The sequence below is a fragment of the Dictyostelium purpureum genome (genome assembly GCF_000190715.1).
Source record: "Dictyostelium purpureum unplaced genomic scaffold DICPUscaffold_452, whole genome shotgun sequence".
In the NCBI taxonomy this organism is placed as follows: domain Eukaryota; phylum Evosea; class Eumycetozoa; order Dictyosteliales; family Dictyosteliaceae; genus Dictyostelium; species Dictyostelium purpureum.
This window is the reverse complement of record NW_003519786.1, coordinates 5,942-25,185: the sequence shown is the minus strand read 5'-3', so window position 1 is coordinate 25,185 and position 19,244 is coordinate 5,942. Positions and strand designations below refer to the sequence as shown.

The window sequence follows — 19,244 nt, the reverse complement described above, 5'->3', positions numbered from 1 at the left end:
GGGGGGGGGGGGTTTTTTTGGGTGGATTTTTTTGGAGAAAAATAATTCTAATAGGGCCTCTGAGGGGGTATGGGGAATAATCCCAAAAGCCTTTTTTAGTAAAGCGGGGGGGTTAGGGGGGTATAGTGTGAATTTTAAATTTTTAATTTAAACCCGAAAAAAAAATAAAATTTTAAAAAATTTAAAAAAAAAATTAAAAAAAACCTAAAAAAAAAATTTTTAAAAAAATTAATTTTTAAAAAAAAAATCGCTAAATGTATATCAAAACCAACCAAAAATAAATATTTAAATTTAAGCAACATTTCCATTTTAATGAATATATTATATATTTATAATTTTCTATTTAAAAAAAAAGAAAAAAAATTCTTTTAATGTGTTACTATAAGTGTGTTTAAGTGTTAAAATAGATGAATGAACCTATAATTATAATTTTTTTTTCCTTTATTTGTACTTATAAATATATATTTTTATTAATATAATTTAATTTTATAATAAAAATTGAAAAAAAAAAAACGATTTAACGATTTAAAAATCAAAATGTATATATAAATATGGATAAAGAAAAAAAAAGTGGGGAATAGGTATAAATATAGTAAAAAAAAAAAGGAAAAAAAAAAAACGGTGAACAAAAAGATTTATATTGTTATTATCATTATTTGTACTATCTGTTTTAAAATTTCACTATATTATCATGTAAAAATAATATGAGTGCCATATTCAAAGTATTGATTTGTATATTTTTTTAATTTTTCAGTCTGGAGTTAAATTAACCAACTTTTTTTTTTCTTTTTTTTAAATTTTATTAATAAAAATAATAAATTTAATAATAATTCTAGTATATGTGTGAGTGAGATTGGGGTGAGGGTGTATGTGTATGTGAATGTGGTGTGAGTGTGATGTGTGTGTATGTGCTGGAAGTATAAAATAATTAAATATTAACAACACTATAATTATATAGATATATCACAAATTCACAAAAATAACAACAACCATAACTAATATTTAAATAAAACATTATATCTCTCACTATAATTTTTATATATGTTGTGATGGTGAAATTAAAAATTCGACATAAAGGAATCAATATTATCTTTCAATATATTGTTTTTACCTTTTTTATTTTAAAAAAAATAACAACAATTGTAATAATAATTGATTCAGGTTGAACAAAAGTGTGTGTATATGTTATATAAAAATAATTATTTACTATCTAATATTGAAAATTTTTTTTTTTTTTATTATAACAGAAAGGGTGCGACTAAATTTAAATTATTTATTAATTTTTTTTTAATTTATTTATTTTTTTTTAAAAGATTTAAAGAAAAAAAAAAAAAAAAAAAAAAAAAAAAAAAAGGGGATAAATATCAAATCAATTTTGTAAATAAAATTTGGGATCAATTAAATAACTACAATTATTAACAAAAGAAAAAAAAAATTCCTATTGTATATTATATAATCTAAAAAAAAAAAAAAAAAAATGACAATTATCAGTGGGTATTAAAATAAATAATGTGGTTTATTCAATTTTAAAATTTCTAACAATCATTTTTATTTTTATATAGATTCTATTAAATCTTTTGGTTCTTTTTTAAAAAAATCTGAAAACAAAAATATTATATCCATGAACTCAATAAATACATCGACCAGTGTCAATAATATATCGCGTTTACCACCAGGCGAAGCCTCATATTTTAATGTACCTGATGAATGGATAAAAAATTATTATGCTGGCATTTCTGATGTACAAGGCCCAACTAGTTGCTAAAAACACTCAATATATATAAAATTATTAAGAATTAATTTCTTTTTTGTATAAAATAAAAGATCAGATATAAAAAAAAAAAAGTAAATTATTTAAATAAAATATTAATTACAAAAAAAATGTTTATAATTTATTTTTATAATGATTACTTTTGGGTGCATTTTTATAATGGATTCATTTTTTTCAAAAAAAAAAATCAATAAATAAATTATTATAATAATTTTTTGGCAAATATCTTTTTTTTTTTTTAAATAAAAATTCAGATATTTTTTTTTTTTTTTTTTTTACCGAATGGCCACAATACCACAATTAAATTTCATATTCTCTTTTATATTTATAAATATTTATAAATAATTTTTTTTTTTATATATATTAATTTATTTATTATTTATATGATAATAATAATTATTATTCATGAATAATATCTTTTTTATTTTTTTTATTTTTTTTATTTTTTTTTTTCAAAGTGTGGTGTTATATTGTTGTTTTAAACCAAATTATAATTTTTTTTTTCTTTTCCCACGGTGAAATTTCATACCAGTAACTTTTTTCTGCACCTTTTAGTCATTCCAATGGTTTATAAAATAAATTTATTATTTTAATTCATTTTTTTTATTTTTTTTCAATTTATAATATTTTTTTGTCCAAACATTCAAAAAAAAACTTTAGATTTTTTTATTATTTTATAATAATATTTTAAATTATTTTTTTTTAAATTTTTAATAATTTTTTTAAATTTTTTTTCGAAACAAAATCTTTTATATTTTTTTTTTTTATTTTTTATAAATTTATAATATCATTCTCCACCAAATTTATATATATAAAATAACATATTTTTTTTTTTTTTTTTGTAACTATATTTTTCTTTTTTTGTAATATAATAAAGCTATATTTAAATAAAAAATAATGGAACCAAGAAATATTAGAATTTTGGTCGGAATTTCCGCCTTTTTTGTATTTGTAAATATCAAAACTATTCATTATTCTCAAATTTTTAAAGTTTTTATAAAATTTCAATCAAATATTTTATTTTTAAAATTAAAAAAAAAATAATTTGGATTATTTATTACCACACCACAAAATACACACAATAGCAATCATTCACAAATAAAAAATCGAAATTTTGGATATTTTTTTTTTTTTTATTTTTACTTTTTTTTATAAAATTATAATATTAATGTTAATTTTTCTATTTTTATCTATATAGTTATTCGGCGTTGCTCAAGTTGTTTTAACATGGGCTAATAATAATATTGACACAATTCATACATGGGCATTCTTTGCCAATGGTTGCACTTGTGTTTTAACCGGTGTTGTTGGTCTTATTGCATCAATCTTTTCAAATAAAACCTTTGCTAAAATTTATTTCCTTATGTCCTTCATTACTGTTTTTGAAGCAGTTATTGTTTACATTGTTTACAGTGCCAACTTATCAACTTATATTAAAACTGCTTGTGGTGGTGCTTATTTCTTCAACTCTTATTGCCAAGGTATTAAAACATATCTTTCAACCACCACTGGTGTCTTCTGGTCATGGATCCTTTTACTTATTCCAATTTCAACCTACCTTGCTTGGAGAAATTTAACTTGCATCGGTCAAACTTCTGGTATCGAAATGGATAAAAGAAATTAATTAATTTATTAACATTTTCAAAACATATAATAAGAATATTCTAAAAAATATATATATATTTAGTAAATATTTACTATAAAAATATATTTTATTTGTAAAAATTAAATAAATAAAATTTAAAAAAATAATTCATTTTCCCTCTAAAATTTTTTTTTTTTAAATTTTTTTAAATTTTCATTTTTATTTTTTGTGCATTTTTTCAATATTTATTTTATAAATTACACAAACAAAAAATACAGGATGTTTACAAAATCAGCAATTGAATTGGTAAAGGAAATTAGACAAACCGATTCAATACCTCATTATAATGACACAAATATAAAGTTGGCAATAAATGAAATTAATGTGCTTTATGAAGAATTACTCCAAGTTTTAATGTAATTATTTACTAAACTCCATTATAAATTCATCAAATCCTTGAAACTAATTAGTTTATTATAGGGCAAATGGAAATGAAAAATCACAACCATATTATTTATCAAACTCAATGACATATTTTTCAGTAATATATAGAGATAAAAGATGTGTTTTGGCATATTTAAATGAAAGATTAAAAAGAATTAAAGAATACAGATGGAGCTCTGGTAATGGTTTATTACCTGATCAATTAAAGGAAAAACTATCACAAGATGAAATTCAATTCTTTTCAGATTATGATAAAAATTTAACAGATTATAATATTAAAGTTGGATTAGATTTAACAGTGGTAAATATTGGTTTTAAATTAATTATTATTATTTTCAATTTTTAATAAAAAAAACTAATGGTTTTATTTTCATACAGGACCCACAACCACCAAAAGATTTATATGTAGAGGTTAGAGTTATTAAAGAGTTGGGCCAAGTAGTTTTAAATTCTGGTGCAACTGTTACATTAAATTTAAATACAACCCATTTTTTAAAAAGATCAGATGTTTCAAATCTTATCTCTCAAGGCTCTTTAGAGCATATTGTATAAATAAAGTTAGTTTTTTTAATTATATAGATTTATTTAATTTTGGAATATAGTTTTTATATCAAATAGTTACACAGAAAATCAAACTAATTTAATCTGTTGTTTTTTTTTATTACTTTTTTTTAAAAAAAAGTATTTATTAATCACTATTCAATTAATAATAATAATAATAAATAAATAAATAAATAAATAAATAAATAAATAAATAAATAAATAAATAAACAAATTGTTTTTTTAAAAGACTATATACAAATTTTATTTAAATCTAAATTAATTTTGTTATTATTATTATTATTATTATTTATGTTATTGTCTATTATTATAAAGTTATTAATCTTCATCAATAACTTTATCACTGACTTCCATATATCTAATATCTTCTGGAGCTAAACGTAAAAGTGCTAATGTGTGAATATGTTGTATTCTTAAATGGTTCATAAATGGTCTAAATAATACAACATAAACAATTAAGAGGATTACGGAGGTGATTGCTAAAATAGTGGTTAATACCATGGTGGCCCATTCTTGTTTATCTCTATAGTATTCAAAGTATGTGAATGTGGCTAAATCTAAACCTTGGTAAAGCTGATCGGATCCAACTTCTAATACCCATTCAAGATCTGGACTACTTGGTAATTCAGAATCATCAGTGTGGACAAGATTTATAACATTCTTGGTAAATTGATCAATAACCCAATCCATACCTTGTGAAATATCTTCATAGTAAGGACTGGTTGATGGGAGACATTGTGTTTTATTGAGGAGCCAGCAACCATAGGAACCTTCCATTAATGGTCTAACTTCTTCGAGATATGGGAGTGATTGATGGTTATTTTGGAACTCTGAAACAGCAGAAAGCATATTTTTTGGATCTCTATCTCCACTGTATGTATATAGTTCAGCAACGTAGAAATTAATAATACGACTATCTAAAGCTCTAGTGCAGCTTTGACCTAAGGTAAAACCACTTTGGGAGTTATTAAAAACAACAGTGAATGATACCCAAATACCCATGGTAATGAAACCGAATAATAAAAATACTGCTAAAAAATAGGACCAATGGAGACGTCTTAAAATTACCTTTAATGATTTCTTATTTAAATTTCTCTTACTCTTTCCATCCCAACCATATTTCTTTTCTTCTGGAATTGTAATTGCAGTACTATCTCTTCTATCATTAGGGGCTGAGCTTGAGGTATTTCTATTTTGGGTTGAATTTAAAATGCTTGTCGAGTCTAGTAATGGACGACGACCACTATTATTAGCAGCATTAATAATTGAATCTTCAGATTTATTGATGCCACTGTTGTCAGCATTTTCTGAACTTTCTCCTGTGCCTTCGTTAGAAATATCATCATTCTTTTTTCTATCACCAACTGGAGTCTCATCTTCCCCAAGATGATCATGAGCACGAGCACTAACATCGTCATCGGTAGAATCAAAGAGATTATCACGTTCACTACCACTATCTATGCTGGTCATTTTAACTTTTCTATTGGCCAATCTGATAACAACATCTCTTGGAGCTAATGAGAAGAGAACTAATGTACGAATCTTTTCTCTTGATATTTTTGTTACAACTGGACGGAATAAAAGAATTGCAATGAGGAATAAGAAACAGAAAATACCTAACCAAACATAGAGAATTGAGTTTAAAGTGTTCATAATCTCTTGTACTAGTGACTCAATGTAAACCTGTTGAATCTTTAAAAATATTTTAGGCATAACAATTGGAGAGTTGAGTGTAACAAATTGAAACTCTGGATGGCTTGATGCACCATCTTTGATATTATCAAAGGAAAGTTTATTTGCAATAATGGCACTCTCTATAAAGGAATTACCAGCTTTCCAAGCGTTGTATGGTTGTGAATAAAGTTGGGTATTGTTTGATCCTGGTGTAGTGATTAAAATTGTCATATTTACTGATGGTTCATTATAAAGATTTACCATATCTGGATCATCAATAATTAAGTTAGATCTATTGAATTGAGTATAGTCAAATACTACACTACCAATATCGAATACTGTATATCCAGCTCTCTCTTTAAGTGTAAAAAGATTATCACCTACATATGATGTTGGGTCACCTTCACCCCAATAGATGGCATCGTGAATATTCTTCATAATAACAATACTTCTGTCATTTAATTTCCTTCTTCTTTCGACCTCAGCTTTAGACGACTCTAATGGATATCCTGGTGTACCACCAGCAAGAGAATAAGCGTGCATTGCGTTAAGATTCATACCAAGTGAAACAGCTTCGGTGGCACAGTCTGTGATTGAAAGAATACCTTGATATGCATTGGTATGTTTAACAGCAAGTCCTCTGAATACAATAAGAACAACAATTAAAAAGATAATACAGGCTGCTGTGGTTGCAATCATTAACCATGAAAGTTTATTAATTGCATTACTCTGTTGGAACTCTCTATATTTGCTTCTTCTACCTCTACTTGAACCACTGGTATCTGATGAATCATCTTTGGATTTGGATGAGGTTGATCTTGTACCTGATGAACGTGTCTTTTCATTGATATCAGCATCGATCTTGGCTAATTGAATTGCATTTGGTTCGTTAAATTCAACCTCATTGTCTGAATCATCAAGAGTTTTGATATCGCTAATCTTGAAATCTGTTGTTTGACTTTTGCTCATAATTTCTTCGATTGCTTCTGCTTTCTTTTGAAGTCTAAGGGCCGAGTCTTTATCTTTAACAACTTCTTCGAGGAATTGTGAATAGTCACGAAGTACTCTGACTGAATTTGGATTGAGTGCTAAAAGTCTTTCATAGCTTTCATTGGCTTTGTTTTCTGTTGTGGCGATACGACCTGATAAATCTGATAAACGATGTAAATCTACAGTTTCGTGTAACAAGTGTCCCCAGAATCTTTTGATATAATTTAAACATTTTACATGATGTCTTTTGGCGCCATAGTAAAGTTTTTTGAACTCCATATAGCTGACAAAATCTTGAATTTTACCACCGTTTCCAGGGCCTCTAAGATCAGAGTCCATGAGTTGTTCTCTTTCTTTGTCACGTTGGTAAATAAAGAAACGGACATCAAATGATGGTTTCATTCTTCTTAGTTTTTCGAGTGCGGCATAGCCAATATGTCTATCTTTTCTAACGGTGAATAAAAAGTTGCAATAGGCCATCCAAAGTATATCTGATTTTGGGAAATATTGAAGACCACATTGATATAAGTTATTGGCACGTTCAATGGCATCGTTAGAGCTATTTGAAACCCCTTCATTAAAACTGTTCTTTAAGATTTTTCTGGCCATAATTTCGACAAAGAATGAGAATACTAATTTGTTTTCAAAGAATGGGAAAATGATTTGTCTTTTACTGCCCAATGTAATTGGTTCTTTACCCCATGTAATTTTAGATGTTGGTAAGTCGGCCTTATCAATACTATTTCCTTTTTTCTTTTCATGCAAGTCCATTGTTGAAGTTGATTCATTTACAATTTGAAGACTGGCAACTTGTGATGATAACCATTTATAATAGAATCTGTTTAAGAAATAACCAACTGGGAAAGCTGGGAATGCACCTGCAATGGCGATGTAGCTGGTGGCTGGTGAAGTTTCATCGTAGATACCCATAGTAACCATTGTCATAAATGATATCCATAATACGACAGTGTAGAAACCGCTTTTAATTTGATTTAATCTTTGGTTGTTGTATGGTAAAACTACAATGGATGCAATGGTTAAACAGAGCATTAATACGAAAAATGTTATACTTGTTAACCATGGAACAAAATCTACTAAAGAGTTGAAAAATGCAAAGATGGTTTTAACTAATAAAATTGAAACATCAAACTATAAAAAATAAAATTTTAAATTAACATATATAATTTTTTTTTTAAATTATAAATAGTTTAACTTACTCTGGCATGGGGTTTAGAAAATCTTGATTTTACATTTGTATCATATTCATAATATGTTGCACTTGAAATAAAAGCGACAATACTGAAAATTATAATTAAAATAATTGAGACAATAGAGATTGGTAAATTTGCACCTCTAAAACATTGAATTGATTCTTCCTCAAACTTTCGGAGAATGGTTCCAAATTCTTTTGTTGATGTACAATCTAAACCGATTAAGAGCAAAGATAAAATTGGGATATATAATACAGCCACGGAGGTACTGACAAACCAACGAAGAGTTCTAATAATCCATATATTTGCAATTTTGCCTTGATAAAACTGATATGCGACATACCATATATTGATAAAACCTAGAACCATTAAACCAACAACAATCCAAAACAATATTTGAAACCCGTTATAACCAACTAAGTTTGATGGATGATTAACTGGTGACATAATTTTCTTTAAATAACTAAATAATAGAATTTATTTATTAATACAACCAGTTAATTAAAAATGTTTAAAATAATAATTAATTATACTTACTATCCAGCATCCCCACCCCATGGGTATTGATGTTTAAAACCAAAGGATGATAATTCTATTTAAACCATTATATTATTAATAAATAAATAATTTAATTTATGAAATAAAACAAATAAAAAATTAATTAATGAAATGAAAAAAAATTTTGGGTAAAAAAAAAAAAATTTTGGGTAAAAAAAAATAAAAAATTCGAATTTTCAAAAATCGATTTTTGAAAAGAATTTTTATTTTTATCCATTTAAAAATAAATAAATATTATTAATTATTTATACATACGACAAAATTCAATTAATAAACTTATAATTGTTAATATTTTAGGAAAGGTATTTCCCTTAATCATAGCATATAAAACACCAAATGAACCTTTTGAACCCAAATTATTATAATTAAATTAAAATTAGTAAAAATTATAAGAAAGAATTGTTTTTTATTTATAATTACCTTTTTCAATTGATTTTGAAAAGCCCAATATTAAACTTAAAGAGCTTCCTGACGAGGAAGATTTAGTGTGAGATTTATTTGATGTTGACATTTTTTTATCTTATATTAATACAAAAAAATAAAGTAGATAAAAAATTATTTATCTCTTTAAACAAAATAAAAAAAAAATCAATTTTTAAAAATACAATAAATAAAACCTTTTTTATATTAAAAAAAAAAAAGTTTTATTTATATATCTTAATAATTTTTTTTATTGGTTGAGAAAAAAAAAAATAAGAAATTTTATTTGTTAATAGAAAAACAGTAAAAAAAAAAAAGATAAAATTTTTTTTTATTTATAAAAAAAGAAAAATATGAAAAAAAAAAAAATATAATAGAAAAAAAAAACCATTAAAGTTTAAATATTTGTTATCGCTCTGAGTTATTTTGAAAAAAAAATTAATAAAAAAAAAACAACCAATCGTACTTTTCAAACCACTCTCATACCATAATTATCGTATAGATCAATTTGATGGTGACATTCATAAACTGTAGAACAATGCAGCTACGATTAAAAAAGAATCTGTGGGTGGGTAAATTAACTCACCCACCTGAAAAATATAATGAAAAAAAATTAATAAAAAAACTGGTAGTGGTTTAATCAGGAAGTGTCAAGGTTTTGAAAGGTTAAAAATAAATATCTACTGGATCAACAAAAAAATGTTTTCATCAAATAAAAAATAATTTTAAAAAAATAAAATTTCAAAAAAAGTAGGTTAATCGCCAAAACACCCATACACGAAATAAAAAGGCTATAAAAAAAAAATTTTTAAAAAAAAAACTTTTTTTTTTTTTTTAAAAATATAAACCATTGACATGCCTAAACTATGGAATATATTAAAAATTTTATGTTGAAGTTTTAAAATAAAAAAAAAAGAAAAAAGATAAAATTAGATTTTAAACTTTTCACAAAAAATAATATTAACATTTCAAGGAACTTAAAAATCTCCCAATTGTTTGGTTGTTTGGAAGTGTTTTTTTTAATTCGAAATATTTTTATCATTCAATCTGCAGATCTCACATAAAAATGGAAATTAAAATTTTATATGTTGAAAACTTCAACGGTGCTATAATTAAAAAATATATATGTAAAAATATAAATAAATAAACCTTTTTTCTTTAAAGCAACAAGTAAAAAAAAAATATTTTTTAATTTTTCAAATTTATTTTATTTGCTATACACATTACAATTTTTTTTTTTTATATTATTTTTGTTTTAATTATAAATTATTTACATTTTTTTTTTTTGTTTTATATATATCTTTAAAAATTAATAATTAATTAATTTTTTAAAAAAGGTCGGAAAAATTGATTTTTTTTACATATATTGTTAAATAACAATTATTTATATTATTAGATTATATTATTTTTTAATCTTCGTCAATAACTTTATCACTGACTTCCATATGTCTGATATCGTCTGGAGCTAAACGTAAAAGTGCCAATGTGTGAATGTGTTGTATTCTTAAATGGTTCATAAATGGTCTAAATAATACAACATAAACAATTAAGAGGATTACGGAGGTGATTGCTAGAATTGTGGTTAATACCATGGTGGCCCAATTTTGATTTTCTTGATAATGTTTAAAATAAATGTATGTGGCTAAATCTAAACCTTGGAAAATATAGTCTGAACCAATTGCTTGCATCCATGCAAGCTCTGGACTGGAGCTTGATAGATTTGGGTCAGTATTTGCTAAATTTACAACATGTTTTGTGTATTGATCAATTAGCCAATCTAAACCTTTAGAGGTATCTTCATAGTATGGACTGTTTGATGGGATACATTTAGTTTTATTGAGGAGCCAGCAACCATATGAACCTTCCATTAATGGTCTAACTTCTTCAAGATATGGGAGTGATTGATGGTTATTTTGAAGTTGAGTAACAGCAGTTAAAGCGTCTTTGGTATTGGCGTCGCCATCGTATGTGTATAATTCGGCAACATAATAATTAATAATACGACTATCTAAAGCTCTAGTGCAGCTTTGGCCTAAAGTAAAACCACTTTGAGAGTTTGCGAATACAACAGAGAATGTAACCCAAATACCCATGGTAATGAAACCGAATAATAAAAAGATAGCAACAATGTATGACCAATGGAGACGTCTTAAAACAGATCTTAAAGATTTCTTATTTAAATTTCTCTTGCTCTTGCCATCCCAACCATATTTTTTATCATCACTTGAGAGCAATGGTTTAACCTCCTCATTATTTTCTTGTTGTGATTGAACATGTTTTCTATTGATGGCTGTTGAACCGAGAAGACCATTTGAATCAATTAGTGGACGACGATCACCAAATGCGGAAGAACGTTCGACATCATCTCTTGATTTATTTATTTCATTATCTGAACCAAGAATAATTGGGTGAGAGCTGCCTTTGGGATCACTAACAGTGATAGAAATTGAAGTGGAGTCATTCTTTTTTCTTGTGCCTGTTTCACCATCTGAATGAAGATGGTCATGGCCACGAGCACTAACATCGTCATCGGTAGTATCAAAGAGATTATCACGTTCACTACCACTATCTAGACTGGTCATCTTAATCTTTTTGCTGGCTAATCTGATAACAACATCTCTTGGAGCCAATGAGAAGAGAACTAATGTACGAATCTTTTCTCTTGATATTTTTGTAACAACTGGACGGAATAAAAGAATTGCAATGAGGAATAAGAAACAGAAAATACCTAACCAAACATAAAGAATTGTGTTTAAAGTGTTCATAATACCAGATAATAATGCATTGATATAGGTTTGTTGAATTTTTATGTAGATATTTGGAATTGTAGTTGGAGCATTGAGAACAACAAATTTAAAGTTTGAGTTTAAAGAGGCAGCTTGAAGTTGGGAAACAGTTAAGGTATTGGCGAGTACAGCACTATCAATGAAGGTGTTGCCAGCTTTCCAAGCATTATATAACTGATCATAAGTTTCACGGGTTGTAATATTTGCCCCTGATGGATTGATTAAAATTGTCATATTTACTGATGGTTCATTATAAAGAGTAATCATCTGAGCATTATTGATAACTGAGTTTGTTCTATTAAAATCTTCATAAGGGAAAACTTTAGAGCCAATATCAAATACTGGATAACCATCTTTTGCTTTGAGAGCACTAAGATTATCACCGACATATGAAGTTGGATTACCTTCACCCCAATAGATGGCATCGTGAATATTCTTCATAATAATAACACTTCTATCATTTTCTGCTCTAAGTTGATCTACCAATGCTTTGGTTACAGCTGCACCAAGTGCGGACTCTCCTAAAGAATAAGCTTGCATTGTATTTAAATTAATGGCAATTTTGACAGCTTCAGTGGCACAATCTGTGATTGAAAGAATACCTTGATATGCATTGTTATGTTTAACAGCGAGTCCTCTGAATACAATAAGAACAACAATTAAAAAGATAATACAGGCTGCTGTGGTTGCAATCATTAACCATGAAAGTTTACTAATTGCATTACTCTGTTGGAACTCTCTATATTTGCTTCTTCTACCTCTACTTGAACCGCTGGTATCTGATGAATCATCTTTGGATTTGGTGTCATTTGATTTCGAGCCTGATGAGTGAGTTTTTGAAATTTCAGCATCAATTTTAGCTAATTGGATTGCATTTGGTTCGTTAAGTTCGTTATCAGAGTCATCAAGAGTTTTGATATCGCTAATCTTGAAATCTGTTGTTTGGCTTTTGCTCATTAAATCCTCAATTGCTTCTGCTTTCTTTTGAAGTCTAAGAGCTGAATCTTTATCTTTAACAACTTCTTCGAGGAATTGTGAATAGTCACGAAGTACTCTGACTGAATTTGGATTGAGTGCTAAAAGTCTTTCATAACTTTCATTGGCTTTGTTTTCTGTTGTGGCGATACGACCTGATAAATCTGATAAACGATGTAAATCTACAGTTTCGTGTAATAAATGTCCCCAGAATCTTTTGATATAATTTAAACATTTTACATGATGTCTTTTGGCGCCATAATAAAGTTTTTTGAACTCCATATAGCTGACAAAATCTTGAATTTTACCACCATTTTCTGGGCCTCTAAGATCAGAGTCCATGAGTTGTTCTCTTTCTTTGTCACGTTGGTAAATAAAGAAACGGACATCGAATGATGGTTTCATTCTTCTTAGTTTTTCAAGTGCGGCATAGCCAATATGTCTATCTTTTCTAACGGTGAATAAAAAGTTGCAATAGGCCATCCAAAGTATATCTGATTTTGGGAAATATTGAAGACCACATTGATACAAGTTATTGGCACGTTCAATGGCATCATTTGAACTATTTGAAATACCATCTCCAAAGGAACCACGCAAGATTTTTCTGGCCATAATTTCGACAAAGAATGAGAATACTAATTTGTTTTCAAAGAATGGGAAAATGATTTGTCTTTTACTGCCCAATGTAATTGGTTCTTTACCCCATGTGATTTTAGATGTTGGTGAAGACTCTACCTTTTCTGTACTGTGATGTTTTTCTTTCTTTTCACGGAGGTCCATTGAGGAGGTACCTGGCTGTGGAATAACGAGATTTACAACCTGTGATGATAACCATTTATAATAGAATCTGTTTAAGAAATAACCAATTGGGAAAGCTGGGAATACACCTGCAACAGCGATGTAACTGGTGGCTGGTGAAGTTTCATCGTATAAACCCATAGTAACCAATGTCATAAATGATACCCATAATACGACAGTGTAGAAACCGCTTTTAATTTGATTTAATCTTTGGTTGTTGTATGGTAAAACTACAATGGATGCAATGGTTAAACAGAGCATTAATACGAAAAATGTTATACTTGTTAACCATGGAACAAAATCTACTAAAGAGTTGAAAAATGCAAAGATGGTTTTAACTAATAAAATTGAAACATCAAACTATAAAAAATAAAAATTTAAATTAACATATATAATTTTTTTTTTAAATTACAAATAATAAAACTTACTCTGGCATGGGGTTTAGCAAATCTTGATTTAACAGTTGTATCATATTCATAATATGTTGCACTTGAAATAAAAGCAACAATACTGAAAATTATAATTAAAATAATTGAGACAATAGAGATTGGTAAATTTGCACCTCTAAAACATTGAATTGACTCTGCTTCAAACTTTCTTAATACTCTTCCTGAGTCTGATGTGGTACAATCTAAACCGATTAAGAGCAAAGATAAAATTGGGATATATAATACAGCTACGGAGGTACTGACAAACCAACGAAGAGTTCTAATGATCCATATATTTGCAATTTTGCCTTGATAAAACTGATATGCGACATACCATATATTGATAAAACCTAGAACCATTAAACCAACAACAACCCAAAACAATATTTGAAATCCAGTATAACCAACTAAGTTTGATGGATGGCTGACTGGTGACATAATTTTCTTTAAATAACTGAATAACAATAAAATATTTAATATATATTTTAAACTAACTTTAATAAAATAACAATAATACTTACTATCCAGCATCCCCACCCCATGGATATTGATGTTTGAAACCAAAGGATGATAATTCTATTTAAATCATTGTATTATTAAAAAATAAAAATTTAATTAATGAAATGAATAAAAAAATTAAAAAAAATTAAAAAAAAATTAAAAAAATTACTCGGTGTAAATTTAAAAAATAAAAAAATTTTCGTTTGGGGCTATAAATAAACCAAAAATATTATTTATAAATAGATTATAAATATTGATTACACTTACGACAAAATTCAATTAATAAACTTAAAATTGTTAATATTTTAGGAAAAGTATTTCCTTTAATCATAGCATATAAAACACCAAATGAACCTATAGAAACCAAGTAATTATTATATAATTAAAATACGAAAATCTAAATTAGTTTTGGGATTTCAATTTTAAAAACTAGAGTATAATTATCTAAATTTGAAAAGTTACCTTTTTCTAATGACTTTTGGAAACCCAAAATGATACTGAAAGAACTTCCTGATGAGGAAGATTTAGTGTGGGATTTAGTTGATGCCATTTTTTGAGTCTCTGTCTTTATTTTTCTTTTTAACTCTTTTTTTTTATGCTTATATATAATAAATATTTGAAAAAAATATATATAAAAAAATGGTAAAAAAAAAAAAAAACACTAAAAAAATTCAAAAAACTATTATTTATATAAATAAATAATATTTATATTCTAGTTATTTAATTAGCTAATAATAGCAAAGCTTGATCAATTAATTAATTAATTAACCTTAATAAAGAGAGAGAAAAAAAAAAAAAAAGTTGCTGTTAGTAAGTTGAACGGACATTTGTAAAAAAAATATAAAAAAAAATTAATTAATTAATTAAAAAAAACCGTGTTCGTGATCAAAATTTTTTTTTTGTGAAGGTTTGTGAGTGTAAGTTGTTGAATATATTAACATTCATATGATTATTATAAAAAAATTTAAATTTAAAATCATAAAATTGAATTACCTTTGTAAAATGGTTTAAATATAATACAAATTTCTATTTATATATTAAAAAAATAGAAACAAAGTTTTCTTTCTTTCTTTTTTTTTATAAAGAACACAATAAGTGTTTTTGTATAAATGTAAAGATGTGACAGAAAAAGAAAATGAAAATAAAAAAAATAAAAAAATTATTTTGGTTTATAAATAAAATTTTAAAAATAAAAAAAATAATAAAAAAAATAATAAAAAATAATATTTTATTGTTTTGATGTTTTATAAATAACAGAGAGTAGAAAAAATCAATAAATGGAGCAGAAATGTGCACTCAACCAATCGGTATGTATAAAACTCTAAACCTTCAAATTCACTTCATAACATTAAAACCGCAATAGAAAAAAAAAATTTACAGAAAAAAAAAGGTGGAAAAATATATTTATAAATATCTTTTTGTTCCAAAAAAAAATTATTGATTATGATTGGGTAAAATGATTTTTAAAAAAATAAAATAAAAAAAAACTATCATACTTCGATAAATATGTGTATCTACAGGTTTAAAAAAATAAAAAAATAAAAAAAATGGCTTGCACAAAAAACAACCAACTTTTTTTTTAACATTCAATTAAAAAAATAATGTTTTTTTGTGTTGGTTGAAAGCAACCAAATACCCAAAAAAAAAATATGTCCATAATACGTATCTTATAATCTAAATGACACACAACCAAAGCCAATTAATTAACTCATTTTTCACTTACTTTTTAAAAAAAGAAAAGGTGCAATCAAAAACTGTTTTTTTTTTTATTTTTAAATTTTTACAAAATAAAATATTTGATTTCTTTTTTCTTTTTTTAAAAAATAAAAAAAAATTTGATTAAGATTTTTTTTTCATGTGTATTTTTATTTCCTCAACCACAAAATTCGTTTTTTTTTTTTTTCTATGGGCAATTTTGATTTCGAATTGAGTTTTTTATTTTTTTTAAATTTTTTTTTTTTTTTAGAATCACGAGAAATAATAATGGGGAAATTGGTTGCATATCTATCTTTAAATTATAAATGAATATTCATTATTTTTTTTACAATAAATCTAATTATAACACTGATTAAAAATTTCAAGAAATTATCATTATAATGAACAAATTAATCTCATATCCAATTAATGTCAATAAAAAATTTTAATTTTTCATTTTATTTTTTTCACTTTTTTTTTTCTATTTTTTTTTTTCACCTTATTAAATTCAAAAAATTTTCTCAAAAATTATTTAATTTACAAAATTTATTTAATTGATAAAATTTATTTAATTGATAAAATTTATTTAATTGATAAAATTTATTTAATTGATAAAATTTTAATAATAGATCATGTTAAAATTAAAATACCATAATCATTATTTTTATAATTAAAGTTTATTTGTGATTAAAAAAAAATAATTCAAATTGTCACATATTGCCTAAAAACAATATGTGAACAATGATCTTCTTAAAAGCCCTGGCTTTGATCATGTGTAGTATCTGTTCTAGAAAGCTTAATCTCTTTCTGATATCCCAAGAGGATGTCATTATTCGATTAAACTAATTTATTTATAGAGGGTAAGGGAACATTTATAATTAGTGCAAGTCATTAATTGGTTTTCTTCATACATTTGCTCTGTATTGCACCAAATCAGAGATTTTAAAGTGTACCTCTTATTTATTTTTAAAATTAAAGAAAAAAAAAAAAAAAATTTTAATATCAGTTTTTTTTTAGATTGTTATAAATATTTTATAAATTATCAAAAAAAACTTAAATATTGTTATTTTTAGAAAAAAAATGTTTTAGTTTTTTTTTTTAAATATTTATTTTATTTTTATTATTTATATATTTATAATAAAATTAGATTGTTATGATCAATAACGGCTTCATTTGTATAACCATCTAATGTATTGAAATAATCTTTGGATTGTTTGCCTATTATATTTAAAATTTCGTTGGAGGAGTAGTTTGTAATACCACGAGAAATTGGATTTGAGTTTGCATCTAAAATTGATACTAAAGAGTTTTTAGAAAAATCACCAACCATTTTAATGATACCAACTGGTAATAAAGATTTTGCACGTTGAGAAATTGCTTGGACAGCACCGTCATCAACCCAAATTTGACCCAATGGTTTCGCGTAGAAACGTTTGTGTCTATTTAAGAGTTCCAAAGATTTATCTGGTGAGGATGATAACAAAGAGTTTGTAATATTTTCGATAGTTTTCGTTGTGGTGATTGATGTTGTGTATTTTCATTAACTCTAGCACTTTTTTCTTCGATATCATAAACATGTTCATCCACTATACCCATATCATGAAGTGAATTTGCCCAATTTTAATAAATAATCTATATTTCTACCACTTGCACCCACTGATCTAAAAATAGTATCTGCAATGGTTGAGGTTGTTTCATTTTCTGAAACATAATCTATATTATCAGGTGATACTAAATAAACAATTGCTTTTCCATATGATTCTTCACCTTCTGCTAAAAATACGTCTAGTTCATGTCTTTCGTAACCTCCCTTTTCTCTATAGTCTAAATTCTTTAAAATTGGTTGTGCTACATCGTCTGCAATTGAGTATACTGTGCCCCAGGCTATCCATTCTTCATCTGAGGGATCATCCTCTGGTTTTTTAACTAATGTTACAACACGTCCTGGTAATTCTTCTGTACCTCTATGATCCCTAGATTTTGTAACAAACATCTAAATAAACAAACAATAAAATGTTAGTTGTCGATATTAATGTAAGGATAAATATATTATTTTAATGTATTCATACACGTTTATATCCTTTAATAAATGCATTGAATTTTTTTGAATATGGGAAACCCGGTCTCCAAATTAAGCTACCATATCCAAATAAATAAACAAACATATCTTCACACATTTTTTAAATTTAATTTATTATTGCTATTATAAAAATTATGTGATGTGGAATAAAAAAATAAGAAAAAAGGATGTGTGGTGGGTATTATTTAAATATTATTACTATTAAATTTTAATATTAAAATAAATGAAAAAACTATTAATGAAAAAAAATTATTATAAAAAATATAATTATTATTATTTTAAATTATTATAATATATTTTTGTAATGTGGCGTGGGGTGTGTAATAGTAATTAATTTTTAAAACAAATAAATAAAGAAAAAAAAAAAAAAAACAAAAAATTATTATTTATTTATATTTATTAAAATAATAATTAAATGTTATAAAATGTTTATATGTTACAACTTGTTGATAAATACAATAAAATAAATAAAAAATAAAAAATAAAATAAAAAACAAAAAATAAAATAAAAAAAAAATTTTAATTAAATAAAATTAAAAAAAAATCTTTTATTTTTTTTTTTTTTTTTTTTTTTTTTTTTCCTTTTTTTTTTTAATTTTTTTTTTTAATTAAAATTTCCCCAATGGAGGGAAGGGGAAACCTTTTTCCCCGACTTTTATAAAAAACCCCCAAACTTTGTTCTAAAAGGGGATTTTTAAAAGGGGGGGAAAACCAAAATAAAAATAACCCCCCCCGGGGAATTTCCCCATCCCTTTCGGGATCCCCCA

At 25.5% G+C, this 19,244-nt stretch overlaps 5 protein-coding genes across 5 annotated transcripts; 2 read left to right on the top strand and 3 right to left on the bottom strand.

Annotated features, from left to right (window-relative positions):
* Nucleotides 1-2,634: 2,634 nt before the first annotated feature.
* Nucleotides 2,635-3,395, top strand: DICPUDRAFT_99726 (uncharacterized protein; the record flags this gene model as incomplete). Its single annotated transcript, XM_003293616.1, has 2 exons — nucleotides 2,635-2,722; nucleotides 2,970-3,395. Exons 1-2 carry the CDS (start codon nucleotides 2,669-2,671, stop codon nucleotides 3,393-3,395), a joined length of 480 nt encoding a protein of 159 aa, XP_003293664.1. The 5' UTR covers nucleotides 2,635-2,668.
* Nucleotides 3,396-3,635: 240 nt separating this feature from the next.
* On the top strand, nucleotides 3,636-4,352 carry DICPUDRAFT_84206 (uncharacterized protein; the record flags this gene model as incomplete). The annotated part of the gene is made up of 3 exons (XM_003293615.1): nucleotides 3,636-3,772; nucleotides 3,837-4,101; nucleotides 4,179-4,352. The coding sequence occupies 3 exons, from the start codon at nucleotides 3,636-3,638 to the stop codon at nucleotides 4,350-4,352; spliced, it is 576 nt and encodes a 191-aa protein (XP_003293663.1).
* A 327-nt stretch (nucleotides 4,353-4,679) lies between these two features.
* On the bottom strand, nucleotides 4,680-9,305 carry DICPUDRAFT_42369 (uncharacterized protein; the record flags this gene model as incomplete). The annotated part of the gene is made up of 5 exons (XM_003293613.1): nucleotides 4,680-8,174; nucleotides 8,243-8,699; nucleotides 8,774-8,828; nucleotides 9,050-9,136; nucleotides 9,215-9,305. 5 exons carry the CDS (start codon nucleotides 9,303-9,305, stop codon nucleotides 4,680-4,682), a joined length of 4,185 nt encoding a protein of 1,394 aa, XP_003293661.1.
* Nucleotides 9,306-10,623: 1,318 nt separating this feature from the next.
* DICPUDRAFT_42359 (uncharacterized protein) lies at nucleotides 10,624-15,252 on the bottom strand (the record flags this gene model as incomplete). Its single annotated transcript, XM_003293612.1, has 5 exons — nucleotides 10,624-14,133; nucleotides 14,202-14,655; nucleotides 14,723-14,777; nucleotides 14,970-15,056; nucleotides 15,165-15,252. 5 exons carry the CDS (start codon nucleotides 15,250-15,252, stop codon nucleotides 10,624-10,626), a joined length of 4,194 nt encoding a protein of 1,397 aa, XP_003293660.1.
* A 2,245-nt stretch (nucleotides 15,253-17,497) lies between these two features.
* Nucleotides 17,498-18,920, bottom strand: DICPUDRAFT_99725 (uncharacterized protein). Its single transcript, XM_003293611.1, has 3 exons — nucleotides 18,467-18,920; nucleotides 18,042-18,390; nucleotides 17,498-17,861 (listed from the first exon to the last, which is right to left on the bottom strand). The coding sequence occupies exons 1-3, from the start codon at nucleotides 18,572-18,574 to the stop codon at nucleotides 17,530-17,532; spliced, it is 789 nt and encodes a 262-aa protein (XP_003293659.1). The 5' UTR covers nucleotides 18,575-18,920; the 3' UTR covers nucleotides 17,498-17,529.
* Nucleotides 18,921-19,244: the final 324 nt, after the last annotated feature.